Source organism: Primulina tabacum, chromosome 9 (assembly GCF_025594145.1).
Source record: "Primulina tabacum isolate GXHZ01 chromosome 9, ASM2559414v2, whole genome shotgun sequence".
NCBI lineage: Eukaryota > Viridiplantae > Streptophyta > Magnoliopsida > Lamiales > Gesneriaceae > Primulina > Primulina tabacum.
The window spans coordinates 1648774-1672858 of record NC_134558.1 but is presented as its reverse complement, the minus strand read 5'-3'; the positions used below and the strand labels follow the sequence as shown (position 1 = coordinate 1672858).

General features: G+C 36.6%; 3 protein-coding genes across 5 annotated transcripts; 1 reads left to right on the top strand and 2 right to left on the bottom strand.

The window, feature by feature from the left end:
• The first annotated feature begins 3540 nt into the window (after nt 1-3540).
• On the top strand, nt 3541-7959 carry LOC142556566 (E3 ubiquitin-protein ligase SP1). 2 transcript variants are annotated; one of them, XM_075668027.1, is made up of 12 exons: nt 3541-3900; nt 3984-4036; nt 4405-4529; nt 4688-4783; nt 4970-5107; nt 5189-5254; nt 5849-5961; nt 6270-6380; nt 6497-6540; nt 6638-6746; nt 7020-7156; nt 7775-7959. In XM_075668027.1, exons 1-11 carry the CDS (start codon nt 3827-3829, stop codon nt 7120-7122), a joined length of 1032 nt encoding a protein of 343 aa, XP_075524142.1. In that variant the 5' UTR covers nt 3541-3826; the 3' UTR covers nt 7123-7156; nt 7775-7959. The 2 variants fall into 2 exon arrangements, with proteins under 2 accessions (XP_075524142.1, XP_075524141.1); XM_075668026.1 differs by lacking the exon at nt 7775-7959 and having other exon boundaries at nt 3542-3900; nt 7020-7356.
• A 1823-nt stretch (nt 7960-9782) lies between these two features.
• On the bottom strand, nt 9783-11484 carry LOC142504640 (putative galacturonosyltransferase-like 4). Its single transcript, XM_075617512.1, has one exon. The coding sequence runs from the start codon at nt 11325-11327 to the stop codon at nt 10269-10271; it is 1059 nt and encodes a 352-aa protein (XP_075473627.1). The 5' UTR covers nt 11328-11484; the 3' UTR covers nt 9783-10268.
• Nucleotides 11485-12417: 933 nt separating this feature from the next.
• LOC142504593 (methyl-CpG-binding domain-containing protein 4-like) lies at nt 12418-14023 on the bottom strand. 2 transcript variants are annotated; one of them, XM_075617456.1, is made up of 2 exons: nt 13703-13921; nt 12418-13133 (listed from the first exon to the last, which is right to left on the bottom strand). In XM_075617456.1, exons 1-2 carry the CDS (start codon nt 13730-13732, stop codon nt 12690-12692), a joined length of 474 nt encoding a protein of 157 aa, XP_075473571.1. In that variant the 5' UTR covers nt 13733-13921; the 3' UTR covers nt 12418-12689. The 2 variants fall into 2 exon arrangements, 1 of the variants encoding a protein (XP_075473571.1); XR_012804251.1 differs by having other exon boundaries at nt 12995-13350; nt 13703-14023.
• Nucleotides 14024-24085: the final 10062 nt, after the last annotated feature.

Genomic DNA, 24085 nt, shown 5'->3' with positions numbered 1-24085 from the left:
GGTGCTGTTTCATATCCCTTAGAGATCGGTCTCACCATTTCTCTACCGTCGACTTGTCCTCAGTAGATACAGTATTACCCGTTAAGATCTGGTGTCACTCTTTTACAGCCCACTTAGCCAACCAGATCAAGCGGCGCAACTTCAGCAGCTTGACGCACGATAACTTCTTAGTAAGTCATTTATCTCAGTATTACTCTCACTCATGCATGCTTAACCCAACAGTGACATTGACTTAGATATAAATTGTAATATTTAACATTCGTTGTTTAACCAAAAAAATATATCAAATGATAATTGTGTAATTCAAATATTTTAAATCATTCAAAAATAAAAATATCACATGCCAATTTTTTTCTAGTAGGAATAATTATTATATCCAAATAATTTTAATAAATGTAAATTTATATTTGGTCATGATATTTTAGTAAAAACATCTCACAATCTGAAGTGGTTCAAATGCACAAAAAATTGTATTAAAAACTCACAAATTACAAAACTTCTAACTGAAAAGTAATTGGTAATTTTATTTTATTTTATCATTGAAATTAAGCATCGTTTATCCCATTTAGTGTTGAGTTGTAATTATTTAGTTTAAGTGATAAAAAAATAGTACCTAATTTTATAATATTCAATCATCGTTTAATGTACTTACAGATGGTGGAATCAGAGCTTAAGTAGTCCAATCGCATTGTTCGCAAATACATATTTCAAGATTGGATCAAAATTCAATCGGATCAGATTACTCTTGTACTACAACAGGATATTATCCAGTTCAACCAGGCACTACATGTTTCAATACTTTTGGATTAGAATCAGACTTCCCAAATTCCGAAGATATCATACTTACTGCTTTTTAACTAATCATGCAAAAGAAACAAGACAACCACTCAATCAAAAATGTCCGTTAACGAGACATAAATGTGTTTCCATCTTTTTCTCTAACAAGGATCAACTTTAAAGAGCCATCAATCACTATTTTTGGCAAGACGCCAAATCAAGAGAAACTTTGAATTGTGAGGTTTTTTTTTTTTTTTTATAAAACATTTGAAGTGTCTGAACACGAACAACTTATAAGCTTTTAAGCTCTAGTTTTTTCAATATTTTCGAGCACATATATTTGAACAAATCTTCAACCACTCATAAGCCTCTCGTTCAAGTTATTACAGATCATCAAAGATCAAACTGAGGCTTCTTACAACTTTTCAAACCGTTGTTTAATCACTGCTGAGAGTTGGTAAGGATTCATTAGTTAAAGTTGTATTGTTGTAAAAATAAGAGTTTCAATTTATGCAATGGATAAATCGTAAATTGAAGTGAGTTGTAAAAACCATTGTAACTAAAGTTTTTTAGTGTATTCTTTCCTGAGTGGAAAAAAGAGAGACGCAGAAGAAGTTAAATTTGAATTTCTATAACAAATTTATGCGTTTTTTATTTACCGTACTTATCTTTATCATGTTTATCTTGTTACAAACCTAGTTTTTTGATTATATCATTATACAGATCTAATCGGACCATTTTCACATTTTAAATCTAATTTAAAGTGTTCCATTTGCACCTGTCAGGTTGAGAAAAAAATTTCACGGTTAACAACTGTTGAGTCCAGTTTAATAGACATATCGAACTTAAATATTTTTTAAAAAATTTATTCATCACTCTAAACTTAACCCATTTACGATCATAACCTAAGGTTTAAATTTAAGCTTGTGGCTTCATTTGATATTTTTTTTTAATTTTAAAAAATAAAGTAACCTAAAATTTATTGAAAATGATGGGAAGTGTGCTTTTAAGTGGTGGTTATTGTATTGCCAACTAGGGAAAGGTATTTAAGTATGACACGCAACTCACGCGCCGCATGTTGGAATTGCTAGAAGATGTATCACGAAATTTCCCAAATTCAATTTAGGCGGCCACTGCCTTATCAAACACATTTGTATTTGATCTGTGATAATCTGCTGTGCTTATAGCCGCCAAATTAATCACAACCTATCAAAATATTACATATTTCATCCGTTTTAAATTGTAAATAAATAAACAAATATATGATTTGATAAATTTTTTTCTTTCACAAAAAAATTATTTTCGCAATTTTTTTTACAATCCCAAATTATGAGATACAATATTGGGCCAAACAAATTTGAGAAGTTATCAAAGAAATTGAGATAATTAATTATGAATAGGTCTGGTCTCACGAATCTTTATCTGTGAGACGAGTCAACTCTGCTGATATTCACAATAAAAAGTAATATTTTTAACATAAAAAGTCATACTTTTTCATGAATGACCCAAATAATAGATCCGTATCATAAAATACGACCCGTGAGACCGTCTCATACAAGTTTTTGCCATTAACTAATTATTGATCTTATTTTATTTTATTTATATTATCTTATTAATTATGAGACATGTAGAGTAACTATCTTAAATGACACCAAAATAACTAAAACTTACTCAAATCACTTCGTATCTTATATATAAAAAATATAAACAAAACTTTCGTTTTAAATCGAAGAACTCTTCTAAATTGAAAAAAATTCGTGTTAATTGTTTAGTATTATTTGATCAAATTAAAAATAATATTAATATATACAACGCATATGGATCTTTTATTAGTACTAGTGCATCTATGCACGCGTTGCGTACTTGTATAATATTTTTTTATAATTAATTTGATTTATATTTAAATGAGGATTAAAATATAATTATAAGAAATAATGAGGAACTATACTGTAATTTTGATATATAAATTAAAAAATAAATAGAAAATAAAATAATAAAAAATAAACTCAATAAGAATTGAACCTAAAACTTAATTTCTAAGAAACAATAACTCTATCTACTGAACTACATATAACTTACATTAAAATTTTAATATTTTATTAATATATATAATTATTAAAATAGAAAAGTTAGTTACACTTAGCTACGTTTGGTTTGAAGGATAAAATAATGAAATGATTAAAAGATAAATGATAAAAAGAATGATTAAATTAGATAATGATAAAATAATATTATGTTTGGTATGATCGTTAAGAATGAGATAAATAATAATCTTTTGATGAATTGATAAAATTGTCATACCAGTTTTGTGGCGGAGGTGGTCGACCGGCTGGAAGCGACGGCGGCGGTTCGACTATCGGCCGGCGGTCGGCCGACAGGAGGAGCTGGCGGCGGCGGGCGGTCGGTGGAGGAAGTGGCTTGTGATCGGTGAAGGAAGTGGTTGTGAGTTTGGATTTAGGAAAAGAGTAAAATTGAAAAAATATGATGTATCAAGAGTGTGATAAATAATTCTAGGGGGTGATGAGTGATTATTTTATCACATCTAATATAACCTAATCATTCATAAGAAGAATTGACTTGATTAAATAAAAAACTAAAAAATGTATCAAACATTTAACCTACCTAAAAACCCAAACCAAAAAGCGCGTTAATAGAATAATATAGATAAAAAACGTATCCGAGATTATTTTATCAGAGAAGGTGGATACCTGTATCGATCTTCGATAAGTGCGACTTATTTGACGGTAGCGCAACATAGCTTACAGTAAATTGCGCTTTTAGAAATGGACGGTTTGCTTCCTCCCCTCCCCTGCACATCACTCATGGGATCTAATTCGCTATCTATATAATTTTTGAAAATCTATCCTTTAGCCCTGTGATTTTCCTCCCGCAAAATCAACCAGTTCCCCCTTATCTGGAATCCATCGACTCTCCGTAGTTGTTATTCACAACTAATTGCAGCACAATCACACTAATTTTGTGATTTGATTATGGAGATTGTGATTGGATTGTGAAGAGTCAATTCCTTTTCACTCCATTTTAATCGAAAATGGTTCCTGTTGGAGGAATCTCTTGCTGCTTGAGTGCAGCGGCGCTTTACCTTCTGGGCAGGAGCAGCGGAAGGTCGGATTAATTCTTTTACCACGTGTGCCAATTTGTTTTTGTGTATATAGAAAAGTGTTTGATTTGGTTTTCTTAATTCGTAGGGATGCTGATGTTTTGAAGTCAGTGACTCGAGTTGATCAATTGAAGGACTTGGGTTAGTGGGATATTTTCTTCGTATTGTTATATGGAGTGTATATAATGTAATTGTTTCCTTAGAAGCCATTTATCGTAATTTATGGATTTCGCTCAGCGGTATTTGATTGCGTAGAGTTCAACCAAGTGCATAACTCTGTCGATTAATGCATTTTTACTATCTCATGTTAAAATTAAATTGTTTCTCAGTTTTGAAGATGCAGGATGTGATAATCTACTTTTTTTTCTTGGTTTATGTGCTTTTCTTGTTTTCCACATAATGTTTCTGACTGTTTTCGTTGGTTATTATGTTAATTCACGTAAAGATATTGGAGTTCAAATGAGAACATGTGATGCCCCCATCAATAATTTTTTTTCTTTTACTTTCAGCTCAGATATTGGATGCCGCAAACAAAGTGTTGCCTTTGGTTGTGGCGGCATCAGGGAGGGTTGGTTCTGATACTCCGATTAATTGTGAGTACAGTGGTTTGCGGGGCGTAATTGTGGAGCAAACGGTATGTGGATATATTTCCATGAAAGTGCGAACTTCATATATGTTTAAGTTTTACATAATATTTCAAAGAATTTTTTTTTAAAACTGCTATTTCAGGCAGAACTTCATATGTTGTTGGTACAGTATTTCAAAGAATCTTTTTTCTAACTGTGATTTCAGGCAGAACAACACTTCTTGAAACACAATGATGCAGGATCGTGGATACAAGATTCAGCTTTGATGCTTTCCATGTGCAAAGAAGTTCCCTGGTATCTGGTTAGTTTTGGGTTTTGCTTGTCAGTTCCATATTGACTGTATGCAGGCTCTTGAAAACACCCACTCCCAGAGGATTGGTGTGAAGGTTATGGAGATAAACGTTAAATGGAAACATGATTGTTTTTAAGCACCATTCTTTACCTTGTGATCAGTTTCCGTGTTTTAATAACTTTATTCCAATTACAGGATGATACAACAGCTCGTGTACACATTGTTGGGGCTCGGGGTGCCACAGGTTTGGTATTGACTGTTGGAAGTGATGTTTTTGAGGAATCCGGAAGATCCTTGGTGCGTGGAACATTAGAATATCTTCAAGGTCTTAAGGTGTGGATGGTGCTTGTAATTACTCGTGTATCCAGCATTATTATGCTGTTATTTAATGTTTTGGTGATTTTATTTGTTTAGATGCTCGGAGTCAAGAGAATTGAGCGTCTTCTCCCAACTGGTACGCCCTTGACAGTTGTTGGTGAGGTATGATGCCCCTCTAGGGTACCCTAGTTTTCCTTTTCAGTTTTACTTTAAAAAAATCATATTGAAACTGTTATGTTACTCAGAGAAAGATTGTCATATTGGTAACTGGCCAATGTATAGATGGGGTTCGGGGTTGCCCAGTCGGATTCCACATATGTCGGATAATCATCGTCTACCCGAATCTGACCTAAAATACAGGTTACCTGATTTTTCAGATATCCGAAATTTTTTGGGTAAAGTCCGGTACCAGAAAATCTATATTTACATCCTGTTGTAGGAGCATTCCAAGATGGATACAATAATTTTCAATTCATCCAATCCAAATTTCAAGAAACATCTAATGCAAGAGCATCCCCAGACTCTACAAATTAGAATTTCGGGTTAGAGTGTCATATGAATGGGTATCGAATTTAATTTAGGATAGTATAATAATCCTAAAAAAAAATCCGATTGCAACCTTTGGGAGAATTTTTTTTAAAATCAGGTACTCTGTACCCCATTTTAGACGTTCACCCTTAACTGTGGCAGAATATATTTATGCTTTATAAGAAAAAGAGAAATTGTTTGCATGTCTACAAATATTTGATTTCTCAGGCTGTTAAGGATGACATTGGAGCGATTCGGATTCAGCGACCCCATAAAGGACCCTTTTATGTGTCTGATAAACCAATTGATCAGCTCATTGCAAATCTGGGGAAGTGGTCAAGGTGTAGTTGTCTCTCTATTTTTCTTTACACACGCAACTTTTTAGAAATTACAAGTGTTCAGTTCTACTGCAAAACGTGTTCAAAGGATCAGTACTTTTTTACAAATGACTTGCTTCAATTTTCTTGACGGTTTTTGATGTTCAACTCTAAAAGTATTAAATGCACTATGTTAATGTTATTCAAATACTTCAAAATAGTGTAACTACATTTTTATTCAATCTTCGAACTGGCCAGCAATGCCTGTTGAACACTAGTTTGCAATGGGGAATCACAAATTTACATCACGAGATTCATATTTTTTCCTTCAGGTGGTACAAATGTGCGTCGCTGGGGTTAACTGTGTTTGGGGTTTATCTCATTGCTAAGCACGCTTTCCAATATTTCATGGAAAGAAGACGCCACTGGGAAATGCGAAAGAGGTTGTAGTCCTTTTCAACTTCATTGCACAGTGGAACAATAATTGCTTCAATGGGGTTCTTCCTATTGTATAGTTTTCTAAATTTGTGGTTTGATTAGTAAAAATATTTATATTCAGGGTTCTTGCGGCAGCAGCAAAAAGAGCCGGGAAAGAGGAAGAAGGTAGCCTTTAACATACCTTTTTTTTTATCACACCTTCTTTGGTTTGCTTGGGCTGTATTTAAGAAATATTCTTGTTTGCTTATTTTACAAATTACAGGTGTGAATGGTAAAGTTGAGAACATATCCGACACTACCAAGAAAGACAAAATGATGCCAGATTTGTGTGTAATATGCTTAGAGCAGGAGTATAATGCAGTTTTCATACCGTAAGTGCTTTCTGAAAGTTTAAATTTGCTTAGAATTTCTGTTGAAGCGTATACAACCTGTCAAACACCAACTCGTTTAAAGGACAACTTGCTACTTTATGCCGTAAACTTGATTTCAGCTTATAGAATTCAGCAATATCGGGCAGACCGAAACTGGAATACTGGTACTTGGAGAAGAGAAAATGCCTTCGAGCCAAATTTCGCATATATTTTTCTAGATGCTGTTATGTAGAAATCAAAACTGACATGGTTGGCACGGGTCTCTGTTTTCAGGTGTGGGCACATGTGCTGTTGTATGGCATGCTCTTCACATCTAACAAACTGTCCTCTATGTCGAAGAAGAAATGACCTGGTTGTGAGGACCTTCAGGCATTGACTTTGATCTGTCATACTTGGTTTCATCACAACAGGTATTGCTGCACAGTAAAAATGTTGCTCCAGAAAAATTGTAACGATTCGTCTTCAGATGGTTGATCATTTATCTGATCTCTTTTACTTTGAAATAACAATAGCCTTTTCAATCTTCCCCTGCAATCTTGAATAGTTGACTTGTTTGTAAATTGGATAAATTTATGAGATGCAATCCTCACATCCGGCAAGTTTTCGATTATCATGTCCAATGCAGTTGCACACATGTGACCCATATCAACCGATTATAAACTGAAACAGTTCACGTGTTGAAAATACGATATATCTCACGGTGTAAGAAAAAAGAAGCTAAAAGAGGCAACCAGTTCAAAATTGCTGAAGTTTTTTGTTCCTAGGCAAATAATTTGAAACAAAGACACTGCCGTGTTTCTCTCAATTAAAAAAACTACTAAATTCTAAGTTTTCCTGCTAATTTTCTGAAAAACCGTATGTTTTACATTCAAAATAAAGTCAATTTTGCCTCTTGACTAAATTCGGGTGCATCTGTAACAAACTATATGTCCTTGTTTTAATTCTCGAGAAACTCTCGTCTATGGTTCTTGGCATACGCGTCGAGAAACAAGTATGTATTTTTCTCATTTTCCCTATGATAAGTGTAGGTGTTGGCTGCTAAACATTCAGTCAGAGGCAGAAGTTTCAAGAAGTAGTTGAGTGTCAAGGTGCACGGAGTGTGATCAGGTCCAAAAGAAAGTTAGATTTCGGGATTGAGATGTTTAAAGCATGCTTTCCTTTAGACGTAAGATGTCGACCACAATTTTCTTGTAACATAACAAACTCATAGTACAGACAAGTTTTTGGTTTTAATATCAGACAGATGATTGATGTTTGCAGCCAGACAAAATTTAAAAACAATTTAAAAGGACAGAAAATAAATGCAGTTATAAAACAGAACGAACATTTGTTTTTTAAATCAAGATTGGAGTGTGAATGGGAAACAGATACTGTAATAGAAGATGCTTTGTTTGTGATGCACAGATGAAGGAATGAAGCATGTTTCGAGAAAGGCACATGCCAAATTCCCTTTTGTCACGGTTTTGATGTAATTATTTCACGTCGTGATGATTTTTTATTCTTTCTGGATGTCACACACTTTTGACTATCTTAGGGGATTGGCCAATGAGAGCATGAAAGCAACATCCTATATACAAAGATGCAATTTACCAGAATTCATAAACGTATCATGGTATTGTATTATATTTTGGAATAATTTGTTGTTGCACATGAAAATACATCAAATGGATTAATATATACTACATCATCAAAACTTTGCACACATCTTGGATAAATTCCGAGTTATTTTTAGGAACTGATACTCACTGAAAATTTAGATTCCGATTACAGTAGGTGACACTAGTCCAGACGCGGGCTTCGAATTTGTCCTGAGCCTGAAATTATGAAGAAGACCGTTAGAAGGGACCGGGAGGGTCTCCCAACGTAACCCCTCCGACGCTCAAGTGAAGGATAAACGTATTTTGATTTGTGAATGAGAATTATAAATTATACCTACTTCGTATGATACATATAATATAATACATAATATTCTGTATACTTTTAGGTTAGCTCCATATCGAAGAATGGAATCATATGTACAGGGAGAGCCTTTTGCTGATAAAAAGTATGCTTCATTTGGCGAGAAAATACCATCAAACTCAAACCTTATCCTTTTCTGTTTTTTCACTTGCAGCATCAAGAGAATGCGGAAAACGGATACCAATCCCCAGGCCCCTACCATCTGTCGGAGACTAATCAACTTCATGTTGAGTATGTCACTTGGTCCAGCCCCTTCTCGCCCCATTCTGGTTGAAAATGGTTCCTCTGTGCACGAAGAGAGTTCGTTCAAGTCGATCAATAAGACGTCGAGTTCTGATATTGTGGTTGAATTCAGGCATACAGATTTAGAAGTCAACAAGGCTTCAGTCCATGCTTCTAAGAAAGGTGACCCAATTTTGGGTAACGAAAGATCCATAATACGCAAGATACCGGAGCAAAAAGAAGACGGGTTCAGTCAGTCACCTCAGAAAAAAGATGGTTTTCAAATACAGCAGAAAACAGGCAGAAAATATCAAGAAAAAGAGTTTCAAGATCTTGAAATCCTTGACGGGGCATATTCTCAATTCAAAGGTTCGGAAACAAGCATCTCAGTGCAAGAAAGTGTCGATCTTTCAGCCGGTCAAGCCATGAAACAGAAACAGCTGAGGCCGTTGATGCCTCTGTTGAGAGTGGATTCCAAGATAAATGAGAAGGCTCACGAATTCATCGAAACTAGGAGGGAAGCTATGAGGAAGAGTTACCACCTTGACAACAACACGTCTTGAGTCGGATTGTTATATCCCATGGGTAAATATTGTGAAATTCTCTACAATTTCTTGTGTAAACGCACCCGCGTGGTCTCTCATTCTGGAAAGTTTACTTCCTATGTTTAATATATGTGGCTTCTTTTATGCTAATAATAGTACACATTGGCATTGTAATGTTACCAACGATTGTTCTTTATTAGCCTGGCACACAATTAAATAAACTTTCTTATGTTTGAAAGAATTTTCCAGTCGATATAGAACATCAAGGCATCTGAAATAGCAACTGTAAAAATGAATGACAGTTCTATGAAACAATGGACAAAATCTCTACAAGTAGATAAAATACTAGGAATAAGTACAATGTTGAAATGTGATTTCACGTCATAAAATTAACACAAAACTAAAAGCGTTTTAAAATAAAAGACAAATAAATGAACAAACAATTAGTTTGGTAAGAGGGTCAAAATTCATCTGGTTTTGAGTGGATCATAAAGTTATATGTGAGATATTCAGCAAATCATCAGGCCAATTCTACTGTCAAATTTGTCATCTTTCTCCATACCAAAAATAGTCCACTATATGCTTCTGCTATCCCTCGAAACAATGGCAAGGAGCAAGAAAACAAGAACGGTCTCTGTCTTATTCAAAGTTCACTTAAAAAAACAAGAAAAAGTCGTAGAATTCCACCTTCCCCTTTGCTGTCCTAAAACATCAACCCCCCATCAGTCAGTCATTCCAATGGTATGTTTTCAAACCAAGAGCTTGAAAGTACATAACCGATGAAAGCAACTGATCTTCACTCTTCAAAAGAATGCTTAGATGAGCAATAAAGATCATAAGGAGCCCACAAATGATCTACATTGCAAGGTTTTCTTGAATCAAGCCTCAACCATGGCTTCCCCTTCCCACTCCAATGCAGTAAACTGATAGGGCCAGGGTGCAATCCTCTGCATTTCCCTTCGATATTATCACCCCCTAAGCCATGTTGATTCCACCTATGATCGATCGGCTTGATATTTCCAGCCAAAACAAGCAAGAAAGGTGGCAAAGAACCTAACTGATATATTCTCTTGTGTTTCTGCACAACCATCCATTCCTCAACTCTTTGGCTATAGTTCCCCTGCCTCCATTTCTCCACATCCACAACCATCACCCCGGTATTGAAATAGCAAGGTTTTCGTCCCTCAAACGTTCTCGACAACTCGGGGCTCGACCAAAAGGCCTCGGTGAAGTAATTAGTGAAGTTTGCATGGCAATATTCGGGTGCAGCCAGAACTTTTCCCTTCAAATCCACACCCCATAGTTTCGAAACATCATCCACCATCACAAGATCAGAATCAAGATAGATTAAACGCTTAACTTCTTGTGGAAATATATCCGCAAGATAGATTCTTGCATAGTTTAAAGGCTGGTCTAATGCTTGGCGAATGGACTTGGAAATCAATCCCCGTATCCTTGTCGTGTCGAAGCCATAAACCTTGAAATTAAGATAAGGGAATGTCGTTTTGATGCTGGATAAAACCTCAGGCTCATGCCTCACCCAAAGAAAATGGAAAACAACATTTTCTGGGCAGGTAGAATGCTGTAGGATAGAATAAACCGCAGCCATTGTTCCGCGGAGGTAGTTTGCATCAAGGGTCATCGCTACATGGATGGTGGAGTTATCAGAAACGCAGGTTTCGCCATTGCGGAAGGCTGGGGCTTCCTGGAAAATCGAAGGGGTGTCTAGTTTCTGGATGGTGGAGTGGCGGTAGTTGGTTGTTGTGGTGGTGGCAGAGGCAGAATCAGGGTGTTTGAGGAGGAGAAGGAGGAGAAGCAGGAGGCCAACGGAAGAGAATCTCCGGAAGAAGGCCATCCTGCAGTTATGTAAATGAGAAAAAGAAGGCAGCCATTGGAGGCTGGTAAAGATACGGGTTTTGGAAATGAGGTTATAAAAACGAGTGATGGAAACATAAATTGAATGGGGAGAGATGAAAGGAGAGATGTCGGTGGGATTCGTTCACTGATGGGAAGGGAAGATACTCGGAGGATCCATGCATGCATACAAATATTAGCAATTTCAAAATGAGTGGAGTACGGCAAGAATTTAGATAAAAGGACAATTCACAAAAATTATATTTATCCTGAAAATATAATATATTGCTAAATACATTCATCTAAAGTGGGAGGTGGACAACACCCTTATCATATTTATTTCGCACGTGAAAAGAAAGTTAGATTAAAACTTATATAAATAGTGTAAACGTAAATTCATTTATCATGAATAGTTAAATTAATGGAATTTTAGAATGATATTCATTCGAGCAAATTCATTTATCAGCAACAGTTAAATTAATGGAATATTATAATGATATTCAACAAGTTCAGGGACACCGTAAATTCGCATGCTTGAATCTTCCCAAGTTTGTCGCGATGCATGCATCAATACTATTAATATATATTTTTGTGCACAATTCCAAAAATTTATTGAGCGGATGAATCTTGCAGCTGAATCAGACAAAGAAGACTCCGGAGGTTAATTGTATTATTCCTACCATCATGCCTAGAGCCGGCATGTTTGCTGCAATACAAATATACACTGTATAACTAAACTTGACCATGGCTCCTGTGTACTACTCTCATTGATGCCATTATACCCTCTAAATGAAAGTTACAAGACCAACTACTCGACCATCAGATTGGCCATTGCATTCTTGAAAAATTACCCTAGAACCTAACGCGGTTTCATTGTTGAAATCCATCCACCACATCCCACCGTCCAACACCGATGTGCCGGTTTTGATGCACAATTTTGAAGGAGCCAAAGCGACAGCAAGAATCAAATAAGAGGGGAACATGTAAAAGATTCATACCGAAATGTCAGCCCTATGTATGACCGTAGTACTTGTTACAGTTAACAAAGATCCCTTCGTTGAGGAAAGAGCTTACATGCCAAATATAGTGCATGGCAAAATGTTGAATCGATTATTTATATGTATCCAAGTGCATTGACAACAATACGTGACATAAGCTTTCATCTTAACCACCAATTATATTAAAACAAAGGCCTGTGCACAAAGATATGCCATCTATTTTCAACATCAAGCCATATCAAAAAATGCACAGTAGCATTGAGATCAAAGGTCACATCGGGCATTCCCACAAACCGTGTGTGGTATCATGTGTAACTCTATGGTAAAGATTGAGATGGAACATAAAAATCACAACACCTTTGTTGCTAACTGAGAGGTGGAGGAAGTGTGTCCTCCATTATCTTCGGACCTGTGAAACTGAAATCCGAAACAGAGATGTTATTATACTCCGGTTTGTCACTCAAGAACCTGCCAACTTGAGTTGAAGCCCTTATTACTCTCCCATTAGGTGTGTCATAATAACAATCCAATCGGGAGAAATCCCTCCGGATCACAACCCTTCTCTTGAAACCAACTGGTGTTTTGGGGAGATTTGGCTTGTCCATGAGCCAAGTCCGGGAGTTATTGTACTCAATATCAGCCGGATCCTCACAAGTGACCCCATCTTTCTTGCTACAAATAAAGGGATCTTCGATGATTTTGCTCCGAATTTCTTCATACTCTTCTACAGTCGGGATTGTCCTCCACTTGAAGCATTTCCCGCACTGCGCAGTCCAAATATCAACCTGTTTCAACGCATCCCCTGATTGCTGCAGCAAGAAACATTATAAAACACAAGAATCAAGAAAAACTATGAATATCCATTTCATCAAACAGCAACAAATTGAAGAACAAACACACAGAAATATGCAATTACGCAAACAGAAATTTATAGATCAAAAGTTTCTTCCACAAGCTTTAGTGCAGATAAACAAAAATCTTGCTCGCAGCTGATCCAACGGGCAGGCCAGCAAGCACCAGTCTCCACTATTAGTTACATTAAAAAATAAACTCTTCATCAAAAATATGTTTCTAAACTCAAAGGTTTTTCAACCCAAAACACGTTAAGACTCCACAAACCAAATTAACCCGATAGAAATTAAAAAAAGAAGCAAACTTGGCATTCCCATTTCCCACACACACATCAATCCAAATCAATGGCATTTTCGTATAAAAATGACATCGATCAATGCATAAAGAACACAGATTATTTCATCAAAATTAACAAATAAGCAACGAGCGCCGCAGACACGCATGACAATCGAAAACATGAATCCTATCAAAATAAAAAAATCATAACAACGTAAAAGATACAGCCAAGAGGTGAGCTAAAACAAACCCTTTTATTTCTCTGAGAGCTCTTCTCCATGAGAAATCTCTGATTTCAATTCGTATGTTTTTCTACCCAAACCCCCAAATACTTCCGAGTCCTGGGTTCTTGGATATTATTAACCAGTTATAGTCCCCATTTTGAGAGAATTTAAAAAAACATCCCTATATATTTTGGTTTCTTCAATTCAAATCCTCAAATTCATTTGTAGGATCGAATTCTACAATTTAATAGATTAATGAAGTTTGCTAAATGTGTATAGAGAGAAAGTGGATTTGAAATTACATAACCAGATTCATGGGTGGCTATCCAATGTATTGATTTGTGATATTAATCTCTCGAAGGCATGCAGCTCGGTGGATATTGGAATTTGTCATGTTTTTAATTTATGTGTACAGTATGGATTAAAATCATTAGATTAGGTCAGCTTTGTCTTATTTTGGAGCTCATCCAAATGTAATGAAAAAATGAGGCAAATTTTGTAAAGTTAATGATACGTGACCTACAGAGTTCTTATGAGATATATCAAAGGGTTGGAACTCGAGATATAAATTACAAAAAAGTTCATTTGAATATAGAGACTTATTGTGTTCATTTTTTGCACAACATTATGAAAATTCTAGTTTTTATCTATTTTCACATCAGTGGAACACATATAAGACAATTTGTGAAATTTTAAAGGTATTTAATAATTCAAGTGAACAATTTGTGAATGTTAGGGTTCTCAATGGAAAAAATGAAAGAATGTTTTTTTATTTTATTTCTGAAATTTTCTTAGTCCATTTATCATAAATGAAAAATAGATGTTTTAATTGAAATGTCATCAATGTAATATGATGCATTATTTCTAATGAAAGATTATTCTGATCCAATCTTTCCTTGATAGTAAGTTGGATCGAGTGCTGGGCATCTTGATGTGCTTCAAACACAATATTCTCCAAGAGCTGCAATAGCTCGTGTTCTAAGAATGTTTACACCGATGAATTAAATCGAGTTTGATATAAAATCAAGCGGAAAAACACTCGAAGTAATCATTCATTAAGAAACACTGAAATATTTTATATCTTGTGTAACTGAATAACTGAAAATATGAGAAATCAGTGTGACATATATCATTTCAGTTATAATAAAACTGAACTAACGGATGCTCTAGCTGATCAAATCAGTTTGAAAACAGTAGTTAAACAATTAAGGCTGCGTTTGATATGATGATAAAATAAACTAATGATTAGTATGTAAATGATAAAAAAAATGATTGTGATAGAAATGTAATATATGATGTAAAATAGTATTATGTTTGGTACGATTTTTAAGAGTGGGATAATTTTGAATTTTATGATGAAATGACAAAATTGCCCTTTTCTTTATTTTTTCTTCTTTACTCCGGTGACGGCCCGGCAACGGAGGTGGTCCGACGGCCGGCGGCGAAGGCGGTGGTCTGACGACCGGTGGCGGGCGGCGTCGGGAAGCATTCCCGCGGCGTTCGGTGGCCGGAGGTGTTCCGACGGCCGGCGGTAGTCGGCGGTGTCCGGCAGCGGTCCGGCGGCGGTCTGGCAGTGGCTCGACGGCGGTCCCGCGGCGGAGGTGGTCCGGCGTTGGTGAAAGAGAAAGGGTAAAATTGGAAATATGGTAGGGATAAAAGGAATGATAAATAATCCTAGGAGGGAAGGAGGTATTATTTAATCACACCTAATACAACCTAATCATTCATAGGAGGGATTGAGTTGGTTTAATAAAACTCATACCAAACATTAGATAAAGTGTGATAAAATAATATATCCTACTTAATCCGACAAACCAAACGCGGCGTAAATACACAAGATATGTTTATGGATGTTCGGAGACTGAACTGCTCCTATGTCACCCCTTCTACCACCTCGGGTAGGTATCACTAGAAGACTTTGATTAATTACAACAAGTGTAATAACCTACCCAGATTAAGGCTTACCTACTGCCTAACTGAACTCCTAGTCTAGGCTGAAGGCATCATCTTCCAGTCAACACTTGTTTAACGTCTGTGTGTCAAAGACTACATACACAATTTATTGTCTTTGTGCAAGACTATGTTTGAGTGGTGGAGTGTGTGTGTGTGAGAACTTGTAGAGCCCAAAATCAGTACACGTAAAATCCATGCATTTATTTAAATTGTTAAATCATTTATTTAAATTAAAATAATTTTTAGTGATGCATGATTTATTTAATTGCATTATTTTAATGTTAGGTGATGCACGTTAAAATGTTTTCTCAAATTTCATGTTTCAGGTGATCATTCGATGCGAGATCGAGGAAAAGAGACCGGTGACGATCTTGGCATATTTTTTATGTGGTTTTTTTTTTAAGTTAAGGGTGCATTTTAAATAATTTATTTGGTTTTATCATTTTTAAAACGAATATTATTTATGTAGTATTTTATGATCTTTAAACTTTTAAAAGTTTTGACACTTGTGCAAGTTGTTTTAAATTTAGAGATTTTATTATAATTAGGGGAGAGTTAGTATTTTTATTAGTTAAATTATCACTAATTACTCCTAATTAAACACACTCACACACTTTTTCACACACTAGAAATCGGAAAAACACACACACACACACTATTACAATTCATATTTTATTATTTTTGAGAGGAGGAAACTAGGGTTCTTTGCAAGGATAGCAGCCGTCCCTTCCATTCGATTTTCCAGCAAGTTTTCGGTGAATTTGACTACAAGAAAATAGTGCCACGTTCGTCCCGGATCAACCTCGCATCTTTCCCCGCTTTAGTGTCGTCGTTCGGTAACGTTAAAGATTTAAAGGCATGTATATTCTGTTTTTCCTGCGTCGATCTAGTCATATTATGTGTTGCGCTGTTTTTATGCGAGAAAATACATGTATGATGTGTAGAAGTTTGAACAAACATGTTTGGATCACTTTTGAAACCATTTTTGGGATCTCAAATCTCGTTTTTACTGGTCTTTTAAAAACTGCGATTTTTTGGTCATGATTTTGGGAAAACTTTCAACGTAAGAAACGTAGAAATTTTTGATACCTTTGATTTGATATAAAATTCAAAATATTTGAATACAAATTGAGTGAGATATGATCATTTTGGTGGGACTGCTCAAACTGCGTTTTCTGAAAAATTATGTTATTGATGTGTTCTTGAAATTTTATTGTTGCAGGCTTCGTTGAGGATCGACGGGTGATCGTTACTGCATTTAGGTATGTTTGGTATGATGTTGGATGGGTATTTGGTATGCCGGTTAGTGTCGATAGGCACTTGAATTCATTAGAAGTCGTAGGAAACGATTTGGTGTCAATTTTCGTGTTTTGAGTTGTATTGTGTCGTAGGTTGGATGTCGTTGTTTGGGGGTGTTTGTATGGGTTTGGAACAAGGTAATAGCATCCTAGGATGGGTCTCTAGGTGTTGGTTCATTGCCCGTACAATCGAGTGAGGAAGATTAAGCATCATGTGTATTGAGTTTCGTGGGTTTGCATGCACCGCACGTACACGGACCCCTTCTCGGACCTCTTCATGGGGTCCGTGCCTTTGTTTCCTTGGAAGTGTCAAATTTGCGAGCCTAAACGGACCCCTAGACGGACCTTAGCATGGGGTCCGTGTCCTTACTTCTTTTCGAGCATGTCTTTTGCGAACCTACACGGACCCATACACGGACCCGAGCACGGGGTCCGTGTATTTCATATTTTGGAAAAAAAATTAGACTTCACATCAGGTTTTGTTTTGGGGTTCAAGATAATGGTTAGTACGACGATTAAAAGAGGTCAAGTCCCGAGGGAACTAGAATGTCATAAGCTACTTATTCACTTCGGTGGTGAGCTTGAGTACCTAAGTCTAAGTTACGCAAGTTAAGTATTTCAAACTCATGTTAGTTTGTGCAGCAGCGGCCCCAAGCGAGATCCAATGAATTCCTCAATGCCAAGTAAGTACGTTTGACGTGCAAAGAAAATATTTCAAGTTTTTGAGGTATGTTAAATGTCTTGTGACCAATTATATATGGGATTGGAAAGCGGTAAAGCATGACCAGGGACCAATACACCCCGTTAAAGCATGAACGGGTTTAGATCAGGATTGGAAAGCGTTAAAGCATGAACGGGGATCTATCCACCCGTTAAAGCATGAACGAGGATCTCATGTATGTGGCATTGGATTTTTCCCTGTCAGCCCAGTACTGTGGTTTAGTCTGATCAGGCGATTTATGTTATGAGTCACTTGCTTTGAAACATACTTCCACGCAAAATGATGATGTTATGTATGTTAAAAAATGTACAAGTATGCAAGCATGTTTAAGAAAAGTTTTATGTTGATGGCACGTCTATGTTATGTATGTATGTTCAAGTTTAAGTGCAAGTTCAAGTTTCAAGTATGTACACTCTATTTTAAAGTCGCATGTGATTTTATTACGTATTACTCGCTACTTTCAGTTTATACGTGTTGAGTCTTTAGACTCACTAGACTTGATCGATGCAGGTGAGGATGCATTTGAGGAGACAAGAGGTGGGGACCAAGGAGCTGGCTTGGACTGAGCAGGAGGCTAGACCTGAGGACCGCCCAGTTTTTTTTAAGAGTTTATGAACTGTCCAAAATACTCTGATTTCATGTTATCGATTATGAGTTTTAAACAAGTACTTTAGTAAACTTCATTTGAGATCTTTTGTTGCAACAATATTTTGGGATGAACAGTTTATTTTTTCGAATTTTGAAGGTTTGCCTTTTATTTAAGAAAATTTTTAATTTTTCCGTAAATTTTAAGTAGTAAAAAGTACGATACGTTACAGAACTGATGTAATGCCCGAATTAAAAAAAAATAAAAAAAATGTGGCAGTAGTTGTGATGGTTTATGGCTTTACGTTATGGTATGAATGGTAATGAATGTTATAGAATGTAATAGATAATGGATGGGTAGAATCAAATGTTGAAATTGAGCTAAATAAGTAATGGAAGTGCATAAACGTTATGAAAAATATGGCAGTAGTTGTGGTTTTTAGCATAATGTTTTGTATATTGATCCAAATGATGTGAGGCTACTTTCATTAGAAAGATAAGACATAAGGCTATAAATTTCATGTTTTGAGTTTTGGTCAAATCATTAGGGAAGACGAGACAAAAGTGGCCCGAAGTATGTCGTGTGTATCGTCGTTCTTGCACTGTCACATGTTGGGAGATTGAGCATAACTCTTTACTCAGACCTCCAAATGACATGAGGCCAATTGGAGATGGAAGCCAAGATATAGGCTACAACTTTCATGTTGATCACTTTTTCAAATTCGGACGTTAAAAATGCATTTTTGGCAGAATTCCGCGCGCCATCGCGCAGGATCCGGCGCCCTAGCGCGCCGGTTGTTGAAATTTTTGGTGTTTGGGCAGCAAGGGGCGCGTGGCTACGCAAACACGCGCCATGGCGCCCAGCACATGTACAAAAAACGTGTTTTGAGGTTTGAATGGTATATATTAGATTGGAGAATGATTTTTGTATCATTTCTTCTCATCCTCATTTCTCTCCATCGGTTTAGATCTAGGGTTCCTCATTTCTCCTTCAATCCAATTTCTTCCAAGACATTAATCTTTGATTGAATCCTTAATCTTTGCTTGGAGATTAGAAGTTCTTCTCCTCAAGAGTTTAGAAGCAAGGTAAGAAAGCTTATTTCCTTGGGTTAGTGATTGAAGGGAAAACAATGGGTTGTTGGTTTGAGTGTTGAAGTAAAGTTGTTAATATAATGATTGATGGTATTATTATTGTTATTGTGTTGTAGGAATATTGTCAAGGTGTTGAGATTATCAAATCTTCAAGTGGTTGTAAGTAGATTCTTCCTTTGAATGCATCTCATGAGCTATGTATATGATAAATAAAGATTCAATTGATTTTAGCTCCTTTAAATCATTGATTATGTATATTGTTTGTATTGATATTTTGAAAAGAAATGGAATTGAAGCCAAGGGTAAAGTAAAGGAGCTAACTCTTTAGCACGTACACCACGTGTTTGATAAAATGATTCAATGAATGTTTTAATGGAATATTACGGTTAAGAAATGATACGGATTCATTCTTTACACAATTGTTGGGATTTGAGTTTTCTTGAATATCTAATTTGCGGATCTTGATTTGAAATAGTATTGAATTAATTATGAATTTTGAACAGAAACTACTCTGTTTTGATAGATGATCAAAGTTCTTGAGTTATAGTAGAATTCAGAGGTTCAAGACTTCTCAACCATATATTTTGATCTCTTGTTGATAATATTTGAAAGGTATGTTACGGTCGGTAACATACGAGGTAAAAGTATCATTTTTATTTTAAATTGAAAATTCGATGGCTTGATGAATTACTTGTGATTTGTTGATGATTGATATTTTGAGATGAGCTTATTATGATATTGACTTGATGAGATTGAAATGCATCATTACATTGAGCCACTTATCGATTCAGATTTGATATGGCGGAGGTCGCTTTGATTTATTGATTTGTTGGACGTATGAGGCTATAGTTGAGTTGGCATAGTGTATGCGGAGGTCGCTGCTGTGGCCTGAACACTGTCTATAGGCGCACCATGGTCCTGGGGATTGTAGAACACAGCACCCCACCCCGAGCGGATGAGTCGGTGGAAGTTGCTGGGGGATTCTCTTTTCTTGGGTACCCTATGACCAGATGATTCACTTGATCTTGAGATTTATTGACAGCCCACAGCTTCTGATCATATATTGCATTATATTGCATCTTTATGAGTTTATATGAACTATGTGAAATTAAATTTTCATATGTAATTGATTGTATCATACTGGGTTTATACTCACCGGCACGTCGGCTACCTCTTGTTTTCATGTGCTTGACGGTAGGTGAGGCGAGGCTTGGGATGCCAGAGTCCAGCTCCAGGCGAGGAGATACGAGTTAGAGTGGAATTCTCGGGTCTTAGGAGCTATTTGATGATGTTTGGATTACTTTGGTTCACTACTTTATTTTGGCATGTAAAATTTATATTTCAAACATTTATGACCTTTAAATTATTTTGACGATGTTTATGTGGATTTGTGAACCACAAATTATGTATTTTATTCAATCATTTGGTCTGTTACAATTTTAATTATTAGTATTAGATGTCGGACCCGGGGCCCCACATTAGGTGGTATCAGAGCGTAAGATATTTGGGAACAGGGTAGATCGAGTCAATTCGAATTGCTTGATCATGTGATAATTTGCTAGTATTTTCACTATGCCGTAATGTGAAATACATGATCATAATTGAGATACTATATTGTTGAGGTTTATTTGAGATTTTTGAGATTGTTGAGTCTCGAGAGCCAGAGATGATTGATACAAGATTGAGATGATTATGATATTGTGATTTTATATGTGTTGATATATTGTATATCAGACATGGCTACTCGAGGTAGAGGTCGTGGTAGACCTAGACAGAACATACCAGTGGCATAAGACCAAGGCAGTGCTACTCATACTCAGATGGATATAACTCCGACTCCGATGGAGATACTGTTAGTCAGATTTCAGTCTTTGCACCCACCGATGTTGAAGGGTACCGAAAATGCATTAGAGTGTGAGAACTGGTTGGAGAATATGGATCAATTATTTGAATCTCTTGAGTATCCAGATGATCGTAGAATCAAATTAGTTGTTCATCAGTTATTAGATGTTGCTAAGAGTTGGTGGATCATGACAAAGAAAGCTTTAGAGGGTCGAGGTACGATTGTTACCTGGGATATTTTTAAATCTGAATTTTATTAGCGTTTCTTTCCTACCTCTTACAGGAAAGATAGGGGAGCCGAGTTTGCAAATTTAAAGCAGGGAAATCTGAATATTGAGGACTATGTTGCTAAGTTCTCGAATTTACTGAGATTTGCTCCTCATGTAGCATCCGATGAAGAAGCTAAGGCCGATCACTTCATAAATGGTCTTAACCCGGATATCTTTACCATGGTTAATACCGGAAGGCCTAACACTTTTGCTGAGGCTCTTGATCGAGCCAAGGGAGCTGAAACCGGGATCATTAGACAGAGAGGTACTCAGTATTCGCAACGACCCCAACAGCCACAATATCGACATCAATTCAGACAGGGTAATAGTGGCAGTAACAGTGGCAACATAAGAGAGCAGTTTCGGGCTAGAGGCAAGCAATTTAAGAGGCATGGCAGTAATTTTTCGAGTTCTAGTGGATCGAGACAATCTGGTTCAGTTCAGAGCACTGGTTATTCAGGCCCGACTTGTGGTCAGTGTGGTGGTAGACATTATACGGATCAGTGTAGAGGAGTCTCGGGAGCTTGCCACTTGTGTAACCAGGTGGGACACTATGCTCGAGTGTGTCCTAACCATAGCAGTGATATATCTCAGAGTGGGGGAACATCGAGACAGACACCTCACCAGAACCGCCCGACCTCTATAGTTCATTCCTATCAGCAGTCAAACCGGTCAGATCAGAACAAACAGAGTGGTAGCCACAGAGTAGGACAGCCACCTAGACAGCAGGCCGAGTTTTTGCACTCACTGAGGATGAGGCACATAATGCTCCAGATAATGTTATTGCAGGTATTTGTTTTCTCTCAAGTTATCCTGCTTATGTTTTGATGGATACTGGTGCATCACATATTTTCATAGCTGAGCACTTTGTCACATTGCATTCATTGCATTCTATGCCATTATCATCTACATTATCTATTTCTACTCCATTGGGCAAAGTGATGAGGTCAGCTGAAATGATGAGTGGTTGTGAATTTCGTTATGAGGATAATGTCATTGAGCTTGATTGCATTGTGTTGGAGATGTCTGATTTTGACTGCATAGTTGGTATTGACATGTTGACAAGATACATGGCTACTGTAGATTGTTTTCAGAAGATTGTTAAGTTTAGGCCTGATATGACAGATCATTGGACGTTCTATGGTAAGGGTTCTCGAGCTAAGATTCCTTTGATATCTGTTTTGTCAATGACTCGTTTGTTGCATAAAGGAGCAGAATGTTTCTTGGTTTATGCAATTGATATTTCAAGGTCAGTACCTACATTGGCAGATATTCCAATTGTTAGTGAATTTTCAGATGTATTTCCAGATGAAATTCCAGGATTTCCTCCAGTCCGAGAGGTTAAGTTCAACATTGAGTTGATGCCAGGTACACAGCCTATTTCTAGAGCTCCTCATATGATGACATCAATTGAACTAAGAGAACTAAAAGAACAACTTGAGGATCTATTGGCTAAAGGATATATAAGACCAAGTGTTTCACCTTGGGGTGCTCCAGTTTTATTCGTGAAAAAGAAAGACGGGTCTATGAGGATTTGTGTCGATTATAGACAGTTGAATAAAGCCATAGTAAAGAATAAGTATCCTTTGCCAAGGATTGATGATCTTTTTGACCAGTGCAAGGTTCTTCAGTATATTCTAAGATTGATTTAAGATCCGGATATCATCAGTTAAGAGTTAGAGAGGCAGATGTGCCTAAGACTGCTTTTCGTACCAGGTATGGGCATTTTGAATTTTTGGTTATGCCTTTTGGGTTGACCAATGCGCCTGCGGTATTTATGGATTTGATGAACCGTGTGTTTCAACGGTATATAGATCAATTTGTTGTGATCTTCATTGATGATATTCTTATTTATTCAAAATCTGAATTTGAGCATGCCGAGCACTTGAGAGCTGTTTTGCAAATTTTGATAACTGAAAAGTTGTATGCTAAATTATCCAAATGCTAGTTTTGGTTGGATAGAGTGGTTTTCCTTGGACATGTGATTTCAAGTGCTGGTATATCAGTTGATCCGAGTAAAGTTGAGGCAGTCATCAATTGGTGTAGACCGACATCAGTTCCTGAGGTGCGTAGTTTTATGGGTTTGGCAGGATATTATCGCAGATTTATTGAAGGATTCTCATAGATTGCGAGGCCAATTACGCAGCTGACACAAAAGAATGTACCATTTATTTGGTCACCGGCATGTGAGGCTAGTTTTGTTGAACTTAAGCAGAGATTGACTAGTGCTCCAGTTCTGACTATTCCATCAGGTGTAGGAGGATTTACAGTGCACACTGATGCTTCACATCAAGGACTGTGTTGTGTATTAATGCATCATGGCCGTGTTGTTGCCTATGCTTCACGACAATTGAAGCCACATGAGTCTAAATACCCAGTGCATGACTTGGAACTAGCAGCAGTGGTTTTTGCCTTAAAGATTTGGCGTCACTACTTGTATGGGGAGACATTTGAGATATTCACTGATCATAAGAGTTTGAAATTACCTCTTTTCACAAGCGGAGTTGAACATGAGATAGAAGGCGTTGGTTAGACTTGTTGAAAGACTATGATTGCGAGATAAAATATTATACAGGCAAGTCGAATGCAGCAGCCGATGCTTTGAGCAGAAAAGTATGCAATATGTCCTTGATCACTAGCAGTGTATCT

Coding starts and splice junctions, on each gene's coding strand:
- LOC142504593 (XM_075617456.1), bottom strand. CDS start 13,732: ATGGAGAAGAGCTCTCAGAGAAATAAAAGG. Junction 13,134..13,702: donor GCTCTCAGAGAAATAAAAGG/GTTTGTTTTAGC, acceptor TTCTTGCTGCAG/CAATCAGGGGATGCGTTGAA.
- LOC142504640 (XM_075617512.1), bottom strand. CDS start 11,327: ATGGCCTTCTTCCGGAGATTCTCTTCCGTTGGCCTCCTGCTTCTCCTC.
- LOC142556566 (XM_075668027.1), top strand. CDS start 3,827: ATGGTTCCTGTTGGAGGAATCTCTTGCTGCTTGAGTGCAGCGGCGCTT. Junction 5,255..5,848: donor CCTTGACAGTTGTTGGTGAG/GTATGATGCCCC, acceptor TTGATTTCTCAG/GCTGTTAAGGATGACATTGG. Junction 6,541..6,637: donor AGCCGGGAAAGAGGAAGAAG/GTAGCCTTTAAC, acceptor TACAAATTACAG/GTGTGAATGGTAAAGTTGAG.